Source organism: Sorghum bicolor, chromosome 1 (assembly GCF_000003195.3).
Source record: "Sorghum bicolor cultivar BTx623 chromosome 1, Sorghum_bicolor_NCBIv3, whole genome shotgun sequence".
Lineage (NCBI taxonomy): Eukaryota > Viridiplantae > Streptophyta > Magnoliopsida > Poales > Poaceae > Sorghum > Sorghum bicolor.
Window position 1 is genome coordinate 66986041 of NC_012870.2, and position 22558 is coordinate 67008598.

Below are 22558 nucleotides of genomic sequence, written 5' to 3' on the forward strand. Positions count from 1 at the left end.
GTCAAAATGTATGCGTGGTAACAAAAACACAACGGGGACGGAACAGGAGGGAGGCATGGGTTGACTGGCTGCTGGCCGGGGCTACGTTGACCTGACGACTTCCTCTGTTCCGCCGCTCGGTAGCCTCTCCCCACCTCCTGTTTCTGGTGGCGCGAGACCGAGCCGCGTCGCGCGGGCGCCACCTCGGCTCGCCCGGCGCTTTTGACTGTGCACCCGTGGTCTCCGGTTGCCGCCGTGACGGACACCGTGTGGGGCCGACTCCTATCCACGCGTGCGCCTCTGGCCTCTGCTGAACGCTGGCGAGGCAGTGGATGTGGATCACGGGTAGTTGGTCCCGTCCGTGGACTACTGGACTCTGCCGTGCAGTTTGCCTGACTTTTATACAGCCAATTGAAGATTGAAGATGCCAGGACAGGACAGGAGACAGGAGGGTACTCCTCTAGAAGTTCTCCTTCTCTTCTCCTTGCTCATGGCGTCTTCTCTGTTGTCGATGTGCTCGTTGGTCGTTGGTACGACCTCAAGTCTGCTATAAGCACAAGTAGGTCTTGCTTTAGTCAAACTCAAACATAGGGGCGACTTCGCGAGGCAATCATGGCCCTAGACTCGCTCTGTTACGCACACTGCAGTACGTGTCGTCGTTACCGGATCTGGAGAAGCGACGATTTTTGTGCAGCAGCAGCTGCTTCCAGTTTACCAGTCCAGTTGATCGTCCTCGTGACCTCGTCCGCAGCAGAGAGCGGAGCGAACGAAGATGGTAAAACCAGGCGTGGATCGTTGGTGAGAGGGAGACCTCACCATCTTCACACGGGCCACCGGACGCCCCATGTGCGCGACCATGGACGCTGCGAGCCTGCGATCCCGTGGCCTGTCGCAGTTGTGGCAACTTGCTTTGCTGGGCACCAGCGCCACCGCCGTCGTGTCTCCATCCATGGACATTTATCGGTGATAACTGCATCTGCTCAAGTGCTGGACTGATCGCCTTCACTTGGAGTAGATGATCACCTGCCGTTACCAAACAGTTAACAGTACCTACTTACGCAGGTCGCCGGATTGAGGGTCACGTGAACACTGTACTGCAACTCGGGTAGGCGACGAGGATCAAGACGACGCAAGTGCCAGGCGCCAGCATCATCAGAAGCTCCGTATAGTAGCCCTTTTTGTACTGTGCTAGTAGCTACTGGCGGCCCGGGTCCGGGCATAGACTTGTCATGTTCCACGACAGCCGTCTCCGGCTATCCGTTTGAACTAGCAGAAGCGGCACGCACCACCCGATAGCAGCAGCAGCTGCACTGTGGTGTGGTGTGTGGAACGATGGCGATCTTTTTGGCTGGACGCCGGAAGAACTGACTTGGGTGGACGAGTGCCGGCCGGTGGTGCCATCAATTGGCCGGCGGAATCTGGTGGGAGTGAAGGCATTCATCAGCTCAGGTCCCCCTCGATATCAAACGGGGAAAATGCGCTCAGTTCACACTAGGACAGTGATGGCTAAGCTGGTTGGTCGCTGTACTACTACTAGTGCCAAAAATCGTAGGGCCCAGCTAAACAAAGGTATGTGTATATGGGCCTCCACTTGCGAAAGGTACACAAACAACGGACAAGAGGGAGAGAGACGATCCTCTCAAAAAAAAAAAGAAAAAAAAAAGGGACAGAGACGAGGTCGCCTCCACCAGTACTCGTCACTGAATACCAGTAGGGTATTGCATCACTGAATGATTACAGATAGTAGTCCTCTACATTCATCCAGTGTCGGGGAAGTCAAAAGGGGTACCATCTCGCTTTTCACTAACCCACCGGGCCAAAGCGACCAAACTATGACCAGGCTGAAAGGGGCACCGCCCTTTCGTCTTTTCTGAATTCGTAATCCTCCGATATGGTACATGTATACTACAGCTAAAGCATATCACGTTATTGACTATTCCGGCACACAACTACACAAGATTTGCACAAAACAGAATGCTACCACGGCAAGTTTCCTCCTCCTGCTCCCGCACGAAAGCAACCGGTACGGTGTGTCAATAGTCCATCGGCAGCTCCCAGTCATCCTCCTGGTGCCTCGCTTCCCTGCGGAGTTCTCGGCCACCGGACTTTCCCTGGCCGTTTGCTCTCCTCCTCCTCCTCCCCCCAATTCTACTGTACTCGTCAATCTCACCACCAGGGCCGTGGATGTTTTGGGTGCCCAAAATGCCCTAAAATTCAGTTGATGGATGCTTTCACTCAAAGTGTGCCCTAAAATTATCAGGAACAAATTCTAGGTTTATTAGCATCTATCAGAATGCAGACCTGCGTTAACCGTTGAACCCGTGAGACCGCGTCTTCGTGCACCACAATTGTATCAGAGACTATATCCAACACGTCTTCGACAAATAAACAGTATGTGCTTACCTGCAAAGGGAAGTATGTGGTATATTTTGCGTTCAAAAAAAAGTATGTGGTGTATTGAGACAGCAGCAGGATAATATATTCAGCAGGCGTGTATGCACAACAAGATTTGTTTTCTAGTTGAATTACCAAGCTAGAAGGGACAATCGAAAGCCCAAATGAGTCAAGCTCAAGAGACTCCATGGCGCCTGAGCTGATGTCAAATGTGAAACCACGCACCTAAGGAATGAAAAAGGGAACTTCAACACAAGAATTCAAGCAGATTCTTAGAATGCTTTTGGAAATAAAACTACGCAGGTTACCTCTCTTTAAAGACCACATGGACTCACCTTGCCAACATTGCGCCGCCTGGAAGTTACGACATTGTAGCCCACCTAACAAGTAAGATTATCATTGTGAGGGACTTGAAACAAAGGAGCCAATCCCTTTTTGTGTGAAATTGTACATACAGAAAAAAAAACATTCAACAGAGGTGGTTGTTTAATGCTAAATTATCCACTAAAATAGATACAGTTTGATGGCACATCACATGGTTAATGAATCTTGTTCCAATGCAGAAAGCTGGCATACCAAGCTGTGCAATCCAACCAGTTTATGTTCATTATCGATCACAGATTCATTCTCAACAAGCACCACGTCTCCAACCTATAAAAGAGATTTCTTCCGTACACATCAGTTTAATCAGTGGCATACTGGGTAAAGTAATACATTCTCCCACATGTTTATATTGACAATAGAAAAACGGCTATGTCAGAAAGGAAATCGAGCATTCACTGCTATCGCACCTGATAGATGTCCTCAAAAAGGAATTTCTCTGCTTCACCTGAAAGTAAGCTTGGCCTCACTTCAACCAATGCAACAGCCCACTGAAGATAAATAGAATGGAACGACATAAAGAGGTGATATCATTTTAACTTCTATTAGGGAATCATTCCATCCTGCTTGTATTGTCATTATGATAACGCCTAACTCACTGTAGAAGCAGGTTTAACTTCTAGTATTAACCGCTCCCATGCCACTGCAAACTTAAAAAAAAAATCCAGCTTGTCTCAATGTCTGTGTGGGTCCAGGTCAAGGTATTAGGAAAGTTTGCACTGGCAGATAAGGAAGGAAAATTAGAGCATTATCATCGCATGGAACTGGTTTTCTTCAAACAAGCAGAGATGGTCCTACACCTACCAATCAGCTCAAAGAAAGGGGACACTGAGTGTGGTGCATACCGTGAGCTAGGACTCATCTATTTAGTTGAGGAGAACTGGGGGTCTTAGCCAGGTCCACAAGATTTAGCATATGGTTGCAGAGCATCAACAATGTTGGGATGTATGCATGGCACAGTTATTGGAGATTCAAATTTAAAAGTTAATGCAATAACATGGCACTCAGTCATATGGACTGTTATGAACTTATGATCCATGGATCATCTGGATAATTATCACCAGGAAGAAGGCTGCATGGCAGAGGCTGGGATGTTTGATTGGGATAAGCAGAGACTATGTACGAAAATGAGTTTTTCTTTCTTCATGCTTGATGACATTGGTAATATGTGTGTCCTCTTTAATAGAGGTCGAGCCTCCCAAAAATTTCCTTAACTAATTCGGATAACATCCAAATAGACAAGATCCTATCTTAAATATAATGATAGGTAAGGAATCATAGGAAGCCCTAGGCTGGCAAGTGCTACCATACAATACCATTGGACACGAAATGCAAATTTAAAAGCTTCACCACCATCAAATGATACACTAGCCAAGTTACTTTTACTACCATAGCCTACCTTCTCTAATTATAGTTAGATAGATGCAAATGAAAGGTCAGGCAGAAATCAGCTCCAGGAGATGACCAACCAGAAAACTCAGGTGTCTCTGATTATTTGTATCGATGAACTGAGCTTTGCAATTAAAAAAAAAAAAGAAAACTCGGCTCGCGGTGGGTAGACAGCCCCTAGGTATTCTGGCTTAAGAAGATCTTCTCACGTAAATCGAGAAAATCCCTGAACCTCTGCCCCACCCTTACACAGCAGCACTGCAACTCCGTGAGATGGCCACATACCTGTGCTTTGGATGTGGGGCAGACGAAGGATCCCCCCCCCCCCGGGTCGCTGTGGCCGAAGCCATGAGAGTGTGTGAGTCCCTTAGGACTCGAACTCTAACTCTGACCACCCAGGGCCAGGGGGGGGGGGGGGGAGGGGGAGGTACTGAGCCTGACCATTAAGCTCTGCAATTAACAGAGATGTGTTGAGTGTTGACCTGAAGATGGTGAAATGCTAGAGTGAATTTTAATGTATATAGTCATCTTTGCTTTGGTGTATAGCTTTATTTTTCTGAGGAATTTGGAATCGAAATCCTACCTGGCCTCTGGAGCTGTCTGTAATCTGTGAATGGCAAACCACTGATTTTCAGGTTTTAAATTCAGCTAGGATGTTTACTTTAACAAACCAAACATACTAATGAATGGTTAAGGCTCAAAATATAGACTAAGTTGAAGACTAAACCCAAGCCCCTCTTTTGTCAGTACCCATTTCCGCAACTGGTGCATAAACTTCTCACTTGTTCCCAACCTTGGAAAACCGGCCTATCTCTTGCCTGTACAGAATAAACGCACTCTATGCAGTCAAACACCACTTCAGAATTTATGTTAGGACATATATATTTTTTTAATATTTTTCTGCTCCACCATTGATGAATGATGATATATCAGGCCTAAGTCTAAAAAGTTATTTAAACGCTACCTGTAGTAATACATGGACTTTTGAAACCCACGCACCCTCTAATGAGCGAAGTGCTGAAGTCACAACTGAACCATATCACATGTTATACAGCCTATAAACAAATCACTAATTATATGAGAGATCAAGTTTATCTATCTTGGAAATCTTGATATCAAAGTAATGGTGTATGAAAGAAAACAAACTAGTGCACAATTGAAATAGAAAACTCAGCTTAGCTGCCTGCAAATGTGAACCTGTTTGCAACTTTTAAAAAATAATAGACATAGCATTGCCATCACTTTTCAGCATTAGGTCAGTGATTATGGGTGTTTGGTTTGAGGATTGAGTTAGTCCATTATCTTCTCACTCCTCACTTTTTTGTTCAGTTTGTGGAATGGAACGGGTTGATCCATCATCACTCCATTCCAACAAGCTAATAATTAGTACTACTATGAGAAACGGAGTCATTCCACCAAAATTGATGAATCAACTTATATGATGCACCACCTCATCTGGAATGATGTGATTCCTTAAACCAAACACTAGTATCACGCTTGACATCTCAATTAAGGGACACCCAGAGTTAAGGCTAGTGCAGCAATTACACTAAGCACATTAGGCTGTAATCATTGGCCCTAAGCCCCTAACAATAATACAGCTACGAAAACGAATAAATCAATATGGCAACTGAACTATGTTATGAAACGCAAATGCTAATCGCCGCCCACGAGCTACACGGTGCCACAGCACGCAGCTCGACCAAACCCAAAGAATGAAGTGCAGAGAGCAACAGCCCTCACATACCGAGGCGGCGTCGATCCAGAGCTGCGACACGAACCCGAGGCTCCGCGCCGAGCTCACACTGATCACCTGCTTCGCGAGCAGAGCCGATCGCCTCGCCATCTGCCGCCGCCGCCGCCGCCTCCTCGTACCACCCGCACTCCTCTCTGCCCCACTCTCTCCATCGTCCTCATTGACAGCCCCACCACCTTCCTTCGCATCCACAGACACCACTGCCTCCTCCTCCTCCTCCTCAAGCTCCCGCTTCAGCGCGAGGAAGTCGAAGCCGGACAGCGGCGCAGGCGCGTCGTCCCGGGAGGCTGCGCCCGCGAGCGCGACGACGGCGCGGCTCCGGGCTGGCGTTGGGCCGTGCGGGAAGGCGGGTCTGGGCTTTGGGCTTGGAGCGGGGCTGAAGAGCGGGGGGAGGAGGCGCGCGCAGGCGCAGGAACACATCGCGGGAAGGCTGGAACTGACTGATCCAGTTCCAGTGGTCGACGAGGAGGTCCAGCGGAGACGACAGGGCGTGGATTGGAAAACAGATTTCCAACGGTTTTTGACAGAAATTGTTCCGAAACTGATCTGGAAAGACCGTTTTTTGAGTGGCGCTACGGGTCGGCTGGGATGTGCGTTCTCGGTTAAGGTCACTTTTGTTACTCGGGCCGTATCTAATTCAGCCCATACGTATATTCGCTCAGGTATGTATCCAAAATCCTGAGTACTGCCTGGATACGTATCCAAGGAGTATTCAAGGTATATCGGTATACCGGATACGGGATGCGGAACCCTGAATTTTCCGCGCATCATTGGCTGCACTTAGTCCCATCTCTGGATATAAAACTACAACCATTTTTAGTTGCTATGTTTTTCACTTGATCAGTATATTTAGCATTATTGGAATAACGAGTACAGTATACACACACATATTTATTGTTATATACTCCCTCTATCCCAAATTATAAGACGTTTGATTTTTTTACCCCAAGTTTGACCACTAGTCTTATTCAAAAAATCTATGCAAATATAGTCAAATTTAATTCAATCTTGAAGAACTTTTATTAATAAACCAACACACGATAAAAAAGTGATATTTTCCACAAATTTTTGAATAAAACAAGTGGTCAAACTTAATGTTAAAAAGTCAAATGGTTTATAATTTGAGATGGATTGAGTACATATCTTACTCGTTTTATAGATTAAACTAAGCTTGAATTATCCTAGATAAGTTAGTTCAATTTGTAAGTAAGTGTTCCCTCTATTCCAAGTTATAATACATTTTGGCTTTTCTTAATATGAAGTTTTTATTATATATTTAGATATATGATAATACCTATTTATCTAGATACACAACAAAAGCAATGTATAGCTAAATCATCTTATAATTGGAGTGGATAGAGTACTAAATTTGTTAGCATGTGCACCAGAGGCAAAACTAGCCTATATTAACGGGTCACATGACCCCTACAAATTTTAGCAAATTGGTACTTCCTCTGTCCTATAATATAATGTATTCTATAAAGTTTAAGACAAATTAAGAGAAAATGTAAAAGACGCATGTACTCTTGCTTTATTTTCTGATCAGACACTTTCATCAACTTGATTAATGATGATTGGTTGATAAATAGAAAGTATTTAATATAAAATTAGGTTTCATCCTCTAAAATGCATTATATTTGAGGATAAAATGTCAGAATAAACTATATTACAGAAGGAGTAATTCTTTTAGTACAAACTTTCTTATAGGCGGTAGTTTGTGGTAGATGGATTAATTTGGTTATCTAATTTTGTTTTCATATACTATGCTCTATATTATGTGTTAGGTCACATAGCTCTGCCCCTAGCTTCTGACCACTCTTTGCAATGAGCTCTATTAAATGGGCAATAAACATGACTTCTTAAAATAAGTACGGTGGAGCCAGAGTCAATTTTTTTTATAGAAGAGCTAGACCCATAAAAATATGGCCTCGTTTTTTTATTTTCTCCTCACAAACCAATTACAAATTATTACAAAACTATCACTAGAGCTGTTTTTATTAAATGATCTCTAAAACGGCTTTAGTTCTATTGAAAATCTACTCCACTTGAGGAGCTCTATGGAAAAGCTATTCCACCTGAAGAGCCAAAAACATTGATTTTAGAAGGAGTTAAGAACCTGCCTGGAGGAGTTGTAACCATAAAAATCCGGGCTCCACCACTGCTGTTTTTATCTATATTTAATGCTCTATGTATGTGCCGTATTGACGGGGAATCTTAAAAAAATTTAGGAACTAAACAAGGAGTGAAAAGCAGAGGCGTTCCTGGTTTCTTTCCTTTAATTGTGCCGGTGCGGAAGCCATCGTATGGGAAGTTTCTAGTGCTGTCGTGTAGACTCGTGACCAGTGGCGGATCCACGAGGATAAAGGAGGGCTAAATATAGTAAACATTTAAGGTTAAAACTAGAGATTAATAAAAATTTAAGGTTAATTAGCACTAATTTAATAGATAAATTAGAGTCATAGAGGGGCTGGAGCATATCCAGCCCCCCTTTGGATCCGCCCTTGCTCGTGACGGGGGTGTTTGGTGCTGCTAGGTACGTGTTTTATTTGTAGAGATACAAATGGTACTTTGATGTTTTAAAAAAGCATAAGCCACTTTCACGATAAAATCCACGTACGTCCAGATCCGATTGTATATATATGGACTATTTAAATGCCCATGACTAGTTAATAGCTAGGACAAAAATTAGTCTAAATTATACTCTATTTGATATACATGGCTAGTTACTAGTTGGGTTAAAAAATAACCTAAATTAGTTATAATCGGTTAACTAGTTAGCTAACAACTAGTCGAAGATCTAAAAAATTAGTGTATCTGTTAGTGCTTTTATTTGAATACACTATAGCCCTTTAGTCCAAATAGATCTTACCTATGATTAGTTAGCTAGGTGACTAATGACTAGTTAAAAATTTAGCTAAAAAATTAGTTCACCTATTCGTCTTTCAGTTTGGATGAACTAGAACTATTTTTAGCTAACTAGCCATCACTCTAAACATGTTCATAGTATTATAATTACAAATAGAATAACGATACATTATTGCCGCACGGCTACTTCACGCAACCGTCGAGATATACATATGCATTTTCAAAGCAAATTAAAGAAAAGAGAGGACGCTCCAATAATTAGTGGTGGGCGGCGGGCCCACTCGCCTCTGTCCACAAAAACTATCCACGTTTATATTCGTCCGAACCCGGAAGGAACTGAAAGTGAGATAAGGATAAGAAAAAAAAAAGTGAGTGAGTCGATGAATGCGTGCAGGTGCAGCTGAGAGGATTTCTATCCCTACGGTGACGGGGACGGAAGGTTTGCTATTGCTGGATATTGGGGATGATGGCCCCTCGGGCCCCGGCTATCACGTTATGTAGCGCCCCACGGCTCTTCTGCAGCTTGCTTCGCCTCCACTGCCGACCAACCAGCTAGAAATTAGAAACAAAAATTCGGACTCGGGAGAAAGGAAACTTTGACGGTGGTCACATCAAGGTGGCGTCGCTGGAGTCGATTTCATCGAGGACAGGTCAGTTTGTGATTGTTATCTAAAGGGCAAGGGTATTTATGTGGACACTTCCTGGATATTAACTCAGGGACATTATCGATGACCATGAAGAGAAAATCACGTGTCCATCAAAGATGCTAAATCTGTAGCTTATGCCAGTTTTTTCTTAAAGAAAAAATTATGCATAATCTGAGGGTGTACTACTATAGATTTAGATATAACTCTTCCTTCCCTTTATTTTGTCTTAGCTTTGTTATCTTTTGATAAACGTTGTAGCACAGATTAGTGTGCACTAGGCAACTACTTGTCCATTCATTTGAGAAGCATCTAGATATAGCAAGAAGAAGAAAAAAGATCACTTGACTTGCAAAATGGCTTATTAATCATGTTAATAAAAGCTGAATTTCCAATTTTTTTCAAGACCAAAACCAAATAAACCAAAGGCGGATCGTGCAGACAAATCGCAATGCACTACTCCTACCTACGTACTCCGTATACCATAACTTTATTGTTGTCCTGTGACAGCATGGAGCATGGTATAAAGATAAGGCTGGATCGAGGCCTTGTTTACTTCCACCCAAAATCTAAAAACTTTTCAAGATTTCCCGTCACATCGAATCTTTAGACACATGTATGGAGTATTAAATATAAACAAAAATAAAAACTAATTGCACAGTTTGATCGAAATTTACGAGACGAATCTTTTAAGCCTAGTTAGTCCATGATTGGATAATAATTACCACAAACAAACGAAAGTGCTACAGTGTTAAAAAAAAATTTCGCCCAGGAACTAAACAAGGCCCGAGCCCTGCCAAAATTTGGAAACTCATTGGCGGAAGTGCAGCGCACGAAAGTAAAACAAAAAAAAGTAGTAGAATCAAATCTATGGTCAGGAAAATGATAACCACGTTCGATGGTGCGGTTCTGCCACTGTGATGCAATCACGTACGCATGCCACGTCTGTGACAGTGAGGCCCCCCCGCTGCCGCTCCGTCCAAAGCTGGCCAGCCGCCCCGCGCGCGCGGGCGGTGCACCGCAGCGGAGCATATTCTCCAGCCCCAGCGGTATACCTTCACGATCTGATGAACCGCTACGAGCCAACTACCAATCCAATATCGCCACGCGTCCCCTCCCGCCCTCGGCCTCGGAGCCCCGCGTCCCCCGCGTCGCCCCCGCGCCGCTGCTAGTATAATAGCCCCCCTCGCCGCGCAACCGCACGAGCTCGCCCGAGCAAACCGCCGCCGCTGCCCGCCGTTCCCCTTCGTCGCTCGTCCCCTCCACAAAGGTATGTTGTGGTCTCGGCTCCTCAATCCAGTCCGTCGTCTTCTCCCTCCTCCCTCCGCCGCGGTTTCCTTCCCCGCTCCGTCAGGTTCGCGCTTGCCGAGTAGCAGACGTTTCCTTCTTGTGCTATCTGTTCCCGATCTTTTTTTTTCATCTGAAAACTCTGTTTCGCCAGCTGCCCGTGGGGTGGTGTGCGCTACATCTCTTGCGGGTTTGGTTTGGGCGTCAGGATTTGTGTAGGTGATTGGATCTGTGGGGATTTGTTCCTCCATCATTCCGTGGATCTGCGAGAGACCAGACCAGGGGAAGTGGATTTGAGGATTTACCATGTATGCGTGTGGCTGGGTGGGGAGGGGATTTTTTTTATCGCAGTATATGGCTAAGCAATTGATCTTTGGGTAATTTAGGTTAGGTAGGTTAATTCTGTGTAGCCTACTGTAATATTGCAGGTGGTACAAATTCGTATTCTCAGCTCTTGGGTTTGCTGGGAACAACGGTGCAGGTGAAGATTGCCAAAGCTGATTGGGCCCGACTTTGATTGGCAGTGGAGTCGGAGTGGCCTTTTTCAGATCTGGCTAGGGATTGATGACTTGTATTTTTCTGGTCTTCGATTTGTGTGTGTGGGTTTTGGGGGGGGGGGGGGGGGGGGTGTAAATTTGGAAAGTGTCATTCTTCGAAGTTGACACCCAACCAATGTCGCATGCTTGACAAGATTACAGAAAATATACAGTCGTTTGACCGACTCAGATGCATTTCCCTGTATAGAATCTGAATACATATTAAATACATGTCTAGCTTCATTCTCGTGTGCGTGTGTGAATTCCACTTTATCTCGTGAATATGCTCAGCATAAATGTTATCAAGTTGATCGACTAATCGGGTTGATTGGTGTCATGGCGATCAATAATTAGTCATGATTAGTCGTGACTAATCGCAATTAGTCGGGCTGACCGGTGCCATGGTGATCGATTAGGCGATTTGATAACATTACTCTACTTGCCATAGCTCCCACAAAATCAAAATACAACAAAGTTTACGAGAATGCATGTTGCTTCCAATTAAATATGAGGTTGTAGGTTCATGATATGAGCATTTGCTGTATGTTATAATAATCTTATGGTTTGTGCAGTGAAAACTGTTAAAATTTTATGCCTAAGCATTATGCAATAACCATCCTAGCCTGAATTTCATCTTTACTGATGCACCCTCTTCAATGTTCATCAAGCAAGCTGCCCATTCTGTAAAATAAAAATATTATTATTCTGCCTGCAGCCCATAGAAAAATTAATCTCATGAATTTAGGAAGTGTTTTGTACAGAAAGCTCACCAATTTTATGCCCAAGCATTATGCAGTAATTATCCTAGCCTGAAGTTCTTCTTTACTGATGTACACTCTTCAATGTAAGCTGCCATTTCTGTAATTAACAATACTATTATTCTGCCTGCAGCCCATAGAAAAGTTGATCTCATGAATTCAGGAAGAACAGTGGCATCCAACGTTTCCTGTTCAGCGGGAAACAGCGGCAGCTTCCCTCCCTGCCTCCTTCCAGGATTTCTTGGGTTCCCAGTTATTTTCGTAAATTTCCACTTGTTCAAGGCCATTGTTCGCAGCCCTGCATCTTCTGTTATCTTGGGAATCTGTGGAGGGAGCCTTCCTTAGACCGCTGCCCTACAAGGCATTATTTCTGGTCTGGGAATTGGCTGTGTGGAGCTGCCTAGCTAAATTGTGGCCCAAGACTTCCTAGTCATCTTGTTGAATCTCATAGGTTCTCGAAGATGGTTTCCTCTGAGATAACCTCTGTTACAGCAGTGCGTGCACAGGGCCCCAAGCTTTTTCGAGGGAAGATCCTTCTGCCAGGGGGGCCTCCAGATGTTGTCCCTTCTGAAAATGTTGAGTTCGATTTTTCTGATGTTTTTGGGCCTAGTGCAGTCCAGACTCACACAGAAGTGAGTATTCTCACTCCTGACAGTCCAGCACCTGTGGCTGAGTCCAACGATGAGGTTTACGATGACCCTGATGTCATTGTCAAACGATCTCATTCTCTTGTTGGTCCATCATCTCTTGTTAGTCAGTCTTTGCCATTTAGCAAGCTTACACTGCACAAAACAGAGAGTTCATTGGATCTTTCAGAGTGCCCTTACAAAGAAAAGCAAATCAACCAAGGGTCCCTTAGTGATGATGAGTTTGATGATGTAAAAAAGGAGAATGAAGGTGTTGGACTAGATGACTTCGAAGTTTTGAAGCTCGTTGGCCAAGGGGCATTTGGCAAAGTATATCAGGTGAGAAAGAAAGGTACTTCTGAAATATATGCAATGAAAGTTATGAGGAAGGACAAGGTTGTGGAGAAGAATCATGCTGAGTACATGAAAGCTGAGAGAGATATACTGACAAAAGTTGACCATCCTTTTGTTGTGCAGCTGAGGTACTCCTTTCAGGTAGGCAATTGCCATTTATATCTGTTCCCATGTTCAGATGCTATGCATTTTGCAGTATCCTTTTTGCCAGTATTAATCACTCACCTATTTTGGCAGACAAAGTACCGACTTTACCTTGTCCTGGACTTCATAAATGGGGGCCATCTCTTCTTCCAGCTTTACCACCAGGGTTTATTTAGGTAACTTAGTTTCATCTACTTTTGTGCCTATCAAGTTTTTACTAGTTTTAGTTTTATTAAGCTACCATTTATCTTGTAGGGAGGAGCTTGCATGCATCTACACTGCTGAAATTGTATCTGCCGTAGCCCACCTCCATGCCAATGGTATTATGCATAGAGATTTGAAGCCTGAGAACATCTTACTGGATGCTGATGGTCATGTAAGGATTTGTTAATATATTCTCTGGCCATCCTATCATATACTAAGTGGTATTTTGAAAAAAAATCCCCCTTCTTGACGTGTCTACGGTTTCTAGGCTATGCTGACTGACTTTGGTGTGGCAAAAGAATTTGATGAAAACACTAGATCAAACTCAATGTGTGGTACTGTTGAGTACATGGCCCCAGAAATTGTTCAGGGCCGAGGTCATGATAAGGCTGCAGACTGGTGGAGTGTGGGAATCCTTCTTTTTGAAATGCTTACGGGAAAGGTGAGTTTTTTTTTTTGTTTTGTTGTTTTTTTTAGCTGGAAGCTTCTCACTGGAAGTGTTAGCTACACAGGATAATTTTTTTATGTCTCATTTTTTTTACATCCTTATTCTGTTGCTATGTATGGCAGCCACCGTTTATTGGTGGAAACAGAGACAAGATTCAACAGAAGATAGTAAAGGAGAAGATAAAGCTGCCGACATATTTATCTAGTGAAGTTCACTCTCTGTTGAAAGGAGTAAGTTCCTGCTATGTCTACCTTGCTCCTATGCATTTTGCTCAGCCAGCTTTGTGTTTTTGTTAAAATCTACTGTTTGGTAAAATAAAACTCTGAAGCCTTAATCATAGCGACAATGTATGATGCGCTTGTGGATCCCCAGATTGAGGTGGATTGAACTAAAGATGCCCATCACGCTACCATTTCATCTCACAGTGTTTTCCTTTTCTGGATATTCATCCTGGCATGATCATGTCATATTTCTCAACAGTGTTATTTATTTCAGTTACTGCACAAAGAAGCTGGCAGACGGCTGGGGAGTGGACCAGGTGGCAGTGATGAAATTAAGAACCACAAGTGGTTCAAGTCTGTAAACTGGAAGAGGCTGGAGGCCCGGCAGATCCAGCCAAGCTTCCGGCCGAATGTTGCTGGCAAGACCTGCATTGCAAATTTCGACGAGTGCTGGACGAATATGCCCGTGCTTGACTCTCCAGTGGCCAGCCCTGTTGCAGCCAACAGCAACTTTGTGGGGTTCAGTTATGTGAGGCCCGCACCGTTCCTCCAAAAGCCGAGTCCCCTTGCTGAAGAACGACTCCCGTAATCTGAGACCTACCCCGGAGTTCAAATATTTATCTGAGTCCGAACCCTATGTATTTCTTCAAGACATTAGTGATGGAAATCTAACCTTATATTGTTGTTGCTTGAGAACTACAGTTTGGCTAGTGCAATGTGTAATATTGCCAAAACTTCTTATTGAAGCGCCATAATTATCCTCTTAATGAGTATTTATTTTTGTTTATTATTGCCCTTCTCTCTCTCTCTCTCTCTTTTTTTTTCCTGTGGCGCTGTTTGCCCTTTGTGACGGGTGCTTGATAAGATATGGTAAAGGGTGAGAGTGGAGACCATTGGGTATTTTGATGGGTAACACAAGGAGTGGCAGTTCGGCAGACTGCAACATAAGGCTGTTATTAAGGTTACGGGCTTATAATTTGCATTGGTTTATACAAAGGACCTTTCTAATACAGCTGCTGATGCTTTATCAGTTTATCTTGAGTTTCTCATAACAGTTCTGTGTGCTATTCTCCGTTGGCCGGTAAGATTGGTCGAGGGCGACTAGGAGTATGAGTATCCAGTAGGAAAACGAATGCTTACAAGACTTATCACATCATCCGACATCACAAAAGAGCTTTCCTTGCAGAATCGAGTAACAAGAAGGTACTAGTTTTTTTTAGGTCTTGACTTTTGCTAAGCTTCTATATATATACATTATTATGTCTAGAAATATAATAAAAAATCGTGTAAAAGCTAAAACAAACTTACAATTTGGAGCAGACTAAAGGCAGAGTTTGGGACTTTGGGTTGACGACAATGAGAGTTGGTTTAACAGCAGATATCCCAAGAACTTCGTAGCAGTGGTGTGGGTCTGGGAAGTGATTCCGGCAGGTTCCATGGGACTTATCACATGACCAATTTTTTTTGTTTGCTTCCTTGTTTAGTTTGGGGTAAAAAAATTTTGGATGTCAAATCGAATATTTGGTAGGATGTTAGAAGGGATATTTGGATACTAATAAAAAAAACTAATTACATAACTCATATGGAAACTGCGAGACGAATTTATTAAGTCTAATTAATTCATCATTAGCACATGTAGGTTACTGTAGCACTTAAGGCTAATCATAGACTAACTAGGTTTAAAAAATTTATCTCGTGATTTCCAATAAAACTGTGTAATTAGTTTATTTTTTTTATCTATATTTAATACTCGATGTGATGCGTGAAAACTTTTTGGACCGGGAACTAGCAAGACTTATGTGCAGACCTGGGCAGTTCACCACTGCCAGCAAGCAAAGGTGGAACATGCGGTGCACCCCGTCCCCCCCTTTGCACGTCAGTCTTGCCGGCGTCGGCAAGAGTACCACACGCATCCACAGGTGTCTGCCTCATGCCGGCTGCCACAGGCGATCAAATGCCTCCGATTATCTGGCATTATGTACGCGGCTGCACCAAATTTATGAACAAGATAGGTAGTTCATTCGAAAGTCTTACAAGATCGATACACAATGTGACTGAAAGTCGCAAACTCAGACCTCAAAAACTCGGTAACCTTTTAGTTTACTCACAGTGACAGGACACGCTCCCCCAGCCGGCCGAAAACACAGCTCGCATTCGCATCACGTATACGAATGCATGCACATATATATACTGAGTACATCGCAGTAGTTACAAAATGGTAGCGTTGTCGCTGAGCTGGGCACGCGCGCTCCCTGCCACAAGTTTAGCCACGGCGACGGCGACGGCGATGGCCATGGGCGCCGTGGCTTCGCTGGGGGTTTGGCCGCCTACCTGCCGCGGAGGAGCGCCTTCTCGGCGGTGTCCATCTCCTCGAGGATGCGCGCGCGGCGCTTGGCCGGGATGGGCGCCGTGGGGCCGAAGCTGATGTAGTGGCCCGACACGGCGTTGAGCGCCGAGTACATCTCCCGGAACGACGGCCGCCCCAGCAGCGACTTCTCCCGCCGGTACTTGGCCACCCACGAGTTGGACAGCTCCCGGAGCTCCGCCACCGCGTCCGCCACGCTCGGGTCCGACTTGTCCAGGCTGATGGTCGACCGCACCTTCCCGATCACCTCCTTGGTCTCGCTCACGTACTCATCGTCCGCCGCACGCGCCGCGCCGCACACGGGACCCAGCGCCAGCACCAGCGCCGCGCCCAGCCCGGTCCCGGCAAGCACGACGTCGCGCCTGCCTGTGCTGCCGCCGCCATTCGCTGCGGCACGAGGCAGAGGCTTTACGACTAGGGCGGCGGCGGCGGAGGGGGCCGCGAGGACGGCGGCGGGCAATGGGGACGACGCGGCCCTCATCTCTACTGGCGTGAGCTCGGCTGGACGAGAGGGGCAAAAGGAAAAAGGCGGTGACAAGCGAGTTTGTGGGCGACGGCAACGCGGGCGACACGTCAGCTTATCCCCTTATCCCGACTACTACTCTTGGGAGGCTGTGTATGGGCTCGCAAGATTTTGGAGGATAGGGCGGCCATGGTGCATGGCAGCAACACGTTTTTGGTTAATGGTTACTCGTCCAGCTCAGGAAGCTCCCGACACAAAACAACATAGGGTTCAAACACAAATCCTCTCACCACATGAATCATGACCAAAACAAACGTAAACAACAAGTGAGCCGCAAACACAAATCCTCTCATCACATGAAATAAATTCATAGCTCCAATCCAAGTATAGTGAACAGCAGAAATCCAGTAAACGGTGTAGGCACAAAGGAAAGTGGAACAGAAATTTTGGTGGACCGGCAAACTAGTTTGCATTCTCATGATCGGGAAGCGAGTCCAGGCAGTACTATTAGGTAATTTAAGATCCAGCCTTACGACGGCCAACTTGGGCAACGAATCCAGCCTTGATGGGAGCAACAGACCTCGACGAACCACACTGCAAGGTGAATAATCCAGCAGTTAGTTAGGATATGACCAATACTCATGTCTCATGAAGGGTTATGTCAACCCACACCAAGTTAGCGTTATACTTTGAGGGGGTGCTGCTTTGTCAGATTTTCTCACTCAGCTGAGCAAACAATGTAGGCAATGCGACTCAATAATGCATGATACCAACAAAACATGTCTTTTAAGCCCGAAGCAACAAATATGATACCAAAAAAAACTACTGGCATTGCTGTATGCCTCAGCAGTTGCAATTATTATCACAGGGATGTTTGTCAAACAATGTAGGCAATTTCGCAACTCATCATTGGCAACTCCAGTAGAATTGAACAAATGTAGCAGCAGCTACCAAGCTCTCCAACTATGTGCTCACTTGAAAATGAAAATGCACACATGAAGATAAATTACGACCATGTTTGAAGCCTCAGCTCTTGCAATTATTTATCATACTGATATGTCAGACAATGTAGGCATTCATCTTGCAAGTCATCACACGCAAAAAGTTTATAAACAAAGACTAATGCTATTGGGTTTTGGTTGCCTTTTGTATGAACCCTGGGAGTTCAGTACAACTGGCAGTTTGGTTAACTCTGGTTAAACACCCACTATGGATTGTTAAACTATTGTAATTTCGTTGCTCTTGGGTAATGAATTTTGGTCTGCCCGTGACAGAAAAAAGGAAGACAAATGTAATTATTATTATTGATTAGTATATATACATATGTAAGGTGATGCAGTTAGAAGCCTCAGATCTTGCGACTATTATCACAGAGATAAATCAGACAATGTAGGCAACATGCAAGTCATCATAGGCAAGATCTATAGCAATGCAATAAATATAATGTAGGTGGCAGCAATGCACATGCAAAGTTAGCTCATGGTTTGCAGTAAATACACCCCTTCTGTAGATGTACATAATCTCTAATTCCGCTGGCCGAAACAAAAAAACCAAATCGCAGGCAAAAGTCAGAAATAGTGACTCGCATGCACCATCACCAATATTATGCCTTAGGGTAGACTATATCCAGGGTACTGTTCCAGTTCTCAACTTCTAATTGAAGCAAGCTTTTGCCCAGGACACTAAGCCATGCCAAGCAGGTAAGCACGCACATAGATAATGTTTAATCTAGAAGCCCTCCAGATAATAGGATCATGATATTATGCAACGAATACTGACATGATGAAACTAGAGAGAATTGGGAATGCCAACACTACAATTTACCTGCTCGCATCGGAGGAAGAACAGCCTGTTCTCTTTAGAAAGAATGGTATCCGGACTCTTGCAACCATTGCATATGACATATTCATCTAAACAGTGAAATTACACACAAAAAAGGAAGAATTCTTTTAGCAAGCTTTGAAATAAAAATATATTAAAAAATAGTAAACAATTCGTGTTTATTCTCCACATAGAAAAATTAAAGGACAGTAACTACTACCTAATACAAGTTCTAACCTACCATTCATTTTAAGTTTCCCAGAGACCCAGACACCTGTGCTGGAGTTGAAGAAAGATACAAGGTTGCCAACATCATTTCAATACATCCATTAATCATTTTTTTTTACAAGCATCCATTAATCATTGTGTGCAGGCTTTAAGTATCCCTAACCCCTGCTCTTGAAAAAACTTATATATGGAATTGAAGAACAGGGATGCTGAGGTCACTTCAAGCCATCTGTTAATCATTGTGCTTTGGCAAGTTTCCCTAGCCCTTATTCTTATAAAAAATATTATATGGAGTACGAAGAATAAGGCTGCTGAGATCATCTCAAGCTATCCATCAATCCTTGTGTCCGGGTTATGAAAAGATCAAAATGTCCGTGATTGAGGTACTGGATACACATACCACAAGCCAAGTTATGACTCAGCAAATCATGACAAGTTGATATGTCTAGAGAATATATATAAGATAATTCTACCTACCTAAGACCTCTTTGGCACTCAATGCCTTTTTGAAATACATTCTGTGTTTTCTATAATGACTAAGCAATATAGGAAATGAATGACAATGACAGTATATTGGCACTAGAAGTTAATTCTTCTACATCACAGCTTCGAGCCAGAATATTGAGATATGACATTGCTATACAAATAATTAGAATAAAGAACGAGTAGGAGTCAGAGAGCTATCTAACTTACTGATATATCTCCTAAGTATTGCTTCGAAATTTTTTGGCGCAAATCTTCCTTTGATAACCAACCTCTGTTGCCCATCCAGGGATCCACTTGTTCCCATCTCAGCAAGCAAGAACATCATCACATGTTCTGGTTGCCTATGCATTCTGGAAAGAGAATAATAATTTGCTTTTAGCTTGGCTGTTTATTCTTTTGAAATCAACACACATGGTGATCATCAAATGAAATAGGATCATACGTTTTGCACAAGTCCATAAAGTTCACAAAAACTGTCTTCTTTGTTCCTTCCCTGAGGACTTGAGGGGGCCTCATAACAGTTCTTCTTCTATCACCAGCAAGATCTGGGTTGTTCTCACGCAGAATATTGAATACTCTGCCAAGCAGCTGTGACCAAATAGATTGAAGATAAGATTTCTCCAAGAAAGAAAACATAATTGGATCACTGGTAAAAGCATATATATTGGCAAGATGTTCTTCGTATAATAGGCCTTTTTTTGGTTCAAGCCCTGGATGAGTTGCCTGAGCTCTATACCCGCATGTGAACTGCCTGTTATAAGTTGTAGAATTGCCTGGCCAGGCATATCTCCAATTCATGGTAGTGTTTGGTTGAAGCCCTGATAACATGCCTGTATACTTGTATAGTCAGAAGGGGCAGGCAGTGTTTGGTTTAGGAGTTGCCTGTATTTCCAATCAGGTAAACGCGCTCTTGAGCGTACATTACAGCCAGGTGTGTTTGGTTCTACCGCGGGGCAAGGTTGCCTGCCAGGCAACAGAGCCAGGCCATCAATTTTGGTTGCCTGGCAGCAGGATCGATGCATGGCGAGAAACCTGCCTCACGCGCTCTTGAGCGTACATTACAGCCAGGTGTGTTTGGTTCTACCGCAAGGCAAGGTTGCCTGCCAGGCAACAGAGCCAGGCCATCAATTTTGGTTGCCTGGCAGCAGGATCGATGCATGGCGAGAAACCTGCCTGTAAGGCCACCAACCAAACACACCTACGCCTGGAGCGTGGCAACAAACACAGGTAACTCTCACCAAGCTGGAATTCCAGGGACTAAACCAAACGAAGTCCAGGCAGGTCACAGGCATTTTAGGGGAGGGCACTAACCAAACAAGCCCATAGTTTCAAGGAGGGAGGAAGGTAAATGAAGAGAAGCAAAAACTAAAGCCTTGTTTAGTTCGCAAAAAAATTTAAGATTCTCTGTCACATCGAATCTTGTGGCACATTTATGAAGTATTAAATTTAGACGAAAACAAAAACTAATTACACAGTTTGTCTGTAAATCGCAAGATGAATCTTTTGACCCTAATTAGTCTATGATTGGACAATATTTGCCACAAACAAACGAAAGTGCTACGGTATCCAAAATCCAAAATTTTTGCCAACTAAACAAGGCCTAAATAAACAAACACATGAAAAAACGAGTTTAAGTGCAGCAAATTGACACTGTAGCGCAATAGAATGAATCATACAGACAAACAAATTTTAAGTTCTAATACAGGAGAAAGGCACTACCTCTACCGTAACACATAGCAACATAAAGTAATTATTTTTTATGTTAATTTTGCTGTATTATCCATGATCTATCAACTACAGGTTGATGAACAATTTTGAACAGGGTATATCAAGTACCTCTTCATACTTATAATCTCTGTCAGTTCCTTCCCAAGGGTATCTGGTGGCAGCAGCACCACTGAGGACAATCCCTTCTCCTTCTTCATCCTCTCTAACTTGATCGTCTGGAGCATAGATATTAAACTACAGTAAGAAATGTACGGTAAAAAATAATTGAATGCGCAACATATTTACCTCCAGCTTCATCACCATCTCCAGTCTCAGTAAGAGAAGGATCAAGTTCCACCTGAAATTTACACAATTGAAAAACTGAACCATAATAAAAAGTAATCACTGGTCAAACCATTTGAAACCAAATGATGACAGAAGAATAAACTCACATGTTTCTTCTTCTTCTTTTTCATGCCCGCAAAGCTTGGCTCACTAGACTCAGCTACTGCATAAATAAATGCATGTCATTAAAAATATCTTCAGTGAACTACTCATACTTTTTGTAGATACTAAACACACCAGTCAAACTCTCAGTCTTCTCTGCCAAGTTATCCACCTCATCTGATGGCTCTTGTATCACCACCTTCTTCTTCTTCTTTTTCTTGGTTGGATCAAAAGGAGCAAGCTGCAAGATAATTATAAACACTATCAACATGAACGCACAAGGAAGAAAAAGGAGCCTGGACAGTCAGACGTACAAAATGCCACTATGTGAGTATCACAAATAGTTTAACAGACATCAGGCTATAATAAATAGCATCCATCTTTTAAGGAAAACAAGAACAATCCTTGATACAAGGCAGAAGTACAAACTCTATCCAAATGAACTATACTTCAGGTCCAACTAAAAATGGTGTTGCATCCATCCATTTGCACAACACATAATCATTTTTTTCAAACATATATATCGATGCAGAGCAGCTCTATTACCCAGAGAGTAAAAATCCAACAGTTCTAAAACACCGAGCAGCGTAGTCCATCACATCTAAAGGTCTAGCCCCTAGCTACTCACCCAACTTCAAATCGATCCTATACCTCCTCACACTAACTAAATCCGCTCATGCAGATTCCACAGCCTAACGTTCTTTTGGGGAGCGCTGGGGAGGAGGCAGGGAGGTGAGGCTTTAGCCCAAAGCCCGCCGGCCTACTCCCGCGGACAGAAGCACGACAGTTGGCCAGCTTATCGCCGCTGGAACCCAACCAAATCGGACCTAAATGGATGCGCAGTGAGAAGGGGACGAGAGCACATCACCTCGGGGACCTCCTCCTTCCTCTCCGCCTGCTCGTCGTCCGCCATGGCTACTTCCTTCCCTGTACTCACCGCAGGCGAGAATCAGAATCAGGGTTCGGCGTCTGAGGGGCGAGGGAAATCAGCGTGGCGAGTGGAAAGTGGAGACGGCGGCGTTGGGGAAGTGGGCCAAGGGTTATGAGAAGGTGGG

General features: G+C 44.0%; 4 protein-coding genes across 5 annotated transcripts; 1 reads left to right on the forward strand and 3 right to left on the reverse strand.

The window, feature by feature from the left end:
- Positions 1658 to 6417, reverse strand: LOC8082344. The gene is made up of 7 exons (XM_002467867.2): positions 5891 to 6417; positions 3165 to 3245; positions 2950 to 3024; positions 2709 to 2753; positions 2509 to 2598; positions 2281 to 2382; positions 1658 to 2186 (listed from the first exon to the last, which is right to left on the reverse strand). Exons 1-7 carry the CDS (start codon positions 6317 to 6319, stop codon positions 2013 to 2015), a joined length of 996 nt encoding a protein of 331 aa, XP_002467912.2. The 5' UTR covers positions 6320 to 6417; the 3' UTR covers positions 1658 to 2012.
- Positions 10498 to 14776, forward strand: LOC110431642 (serine/threonine-protein kinase AtPK2/AtPK19-like). Of its 2 annotated transcripts, none has more exons than XM_021450864.1 (7): positions 10498 to 10762; positions 12123 to 13110; positions 13207 to 13289; positions 13369 to 13489; positions 13586 to 13759; positions 13888 to 13995; positions 14261 to 14773. In XM_021450864.1, exons 2-7 carry the CDS (start codon positions 12451 to 12453, stop codon positions 14573 to 14575), a joined length of 1461 nt encoding a protein of 486 aa, XP_021306539.1. In that variant the 5' UTR covers positions 10498 to 10762; positions 12123 to 12450; the 3' UTR covers positions 14576 to 14773. The 2 variants fall into 2 exon arrangements, with proteins under 2 accessions (XP_021306539.1, XP_021306538.1); XM_021450863.1 differs by having other exon boundaries at positions 10526 to 10678; positions 14261 to 14776.
- Positions 15983 to 16891, reverse strand: LOC8082345 (photosystem II repair protein PSB27-H1, chloroplastic). Its single transcript, XM_002467868.2, has one exon. It carries the CDS (start codon positions 16830 to 16832, stop codon positions 16314 to 16316), a length of 519 nt encoding a protein of 172 aa, XP_002467913.1. The 5' UTR covers positions 16833 to 16891; the 3' UTR covers positions 15983 to 16313.
- Positions 17142 to 22550, reverse strand: LOC8082346 (eukaryotic translation initiation factor 2 subunit beta). Its single transcript, XM_002467869.2, has 9 exons — positions 22372 to 22550; positions 21639 to 21744; positions 21509 to 21564; positions 21363 to 21414; positions 21186 to 21292; positions 19792 to 19937; positions 19557 to 19699; positions 18639 to 18724; positions 17142 to 17408 (listed from the first exon to the last, which is right to left on the reverse strand). The coding sequence occupies exons 1-9, from the start codon at positions 22414 to 22416 to the stop codon at positions 17331 to 17333; spliced, it is 819 nt and encodes a 272-aa protein (XP_002467914.1). The 5' UTR covers positions 22417 to 22550; the 3' UTR covers positions 17142 to 17330.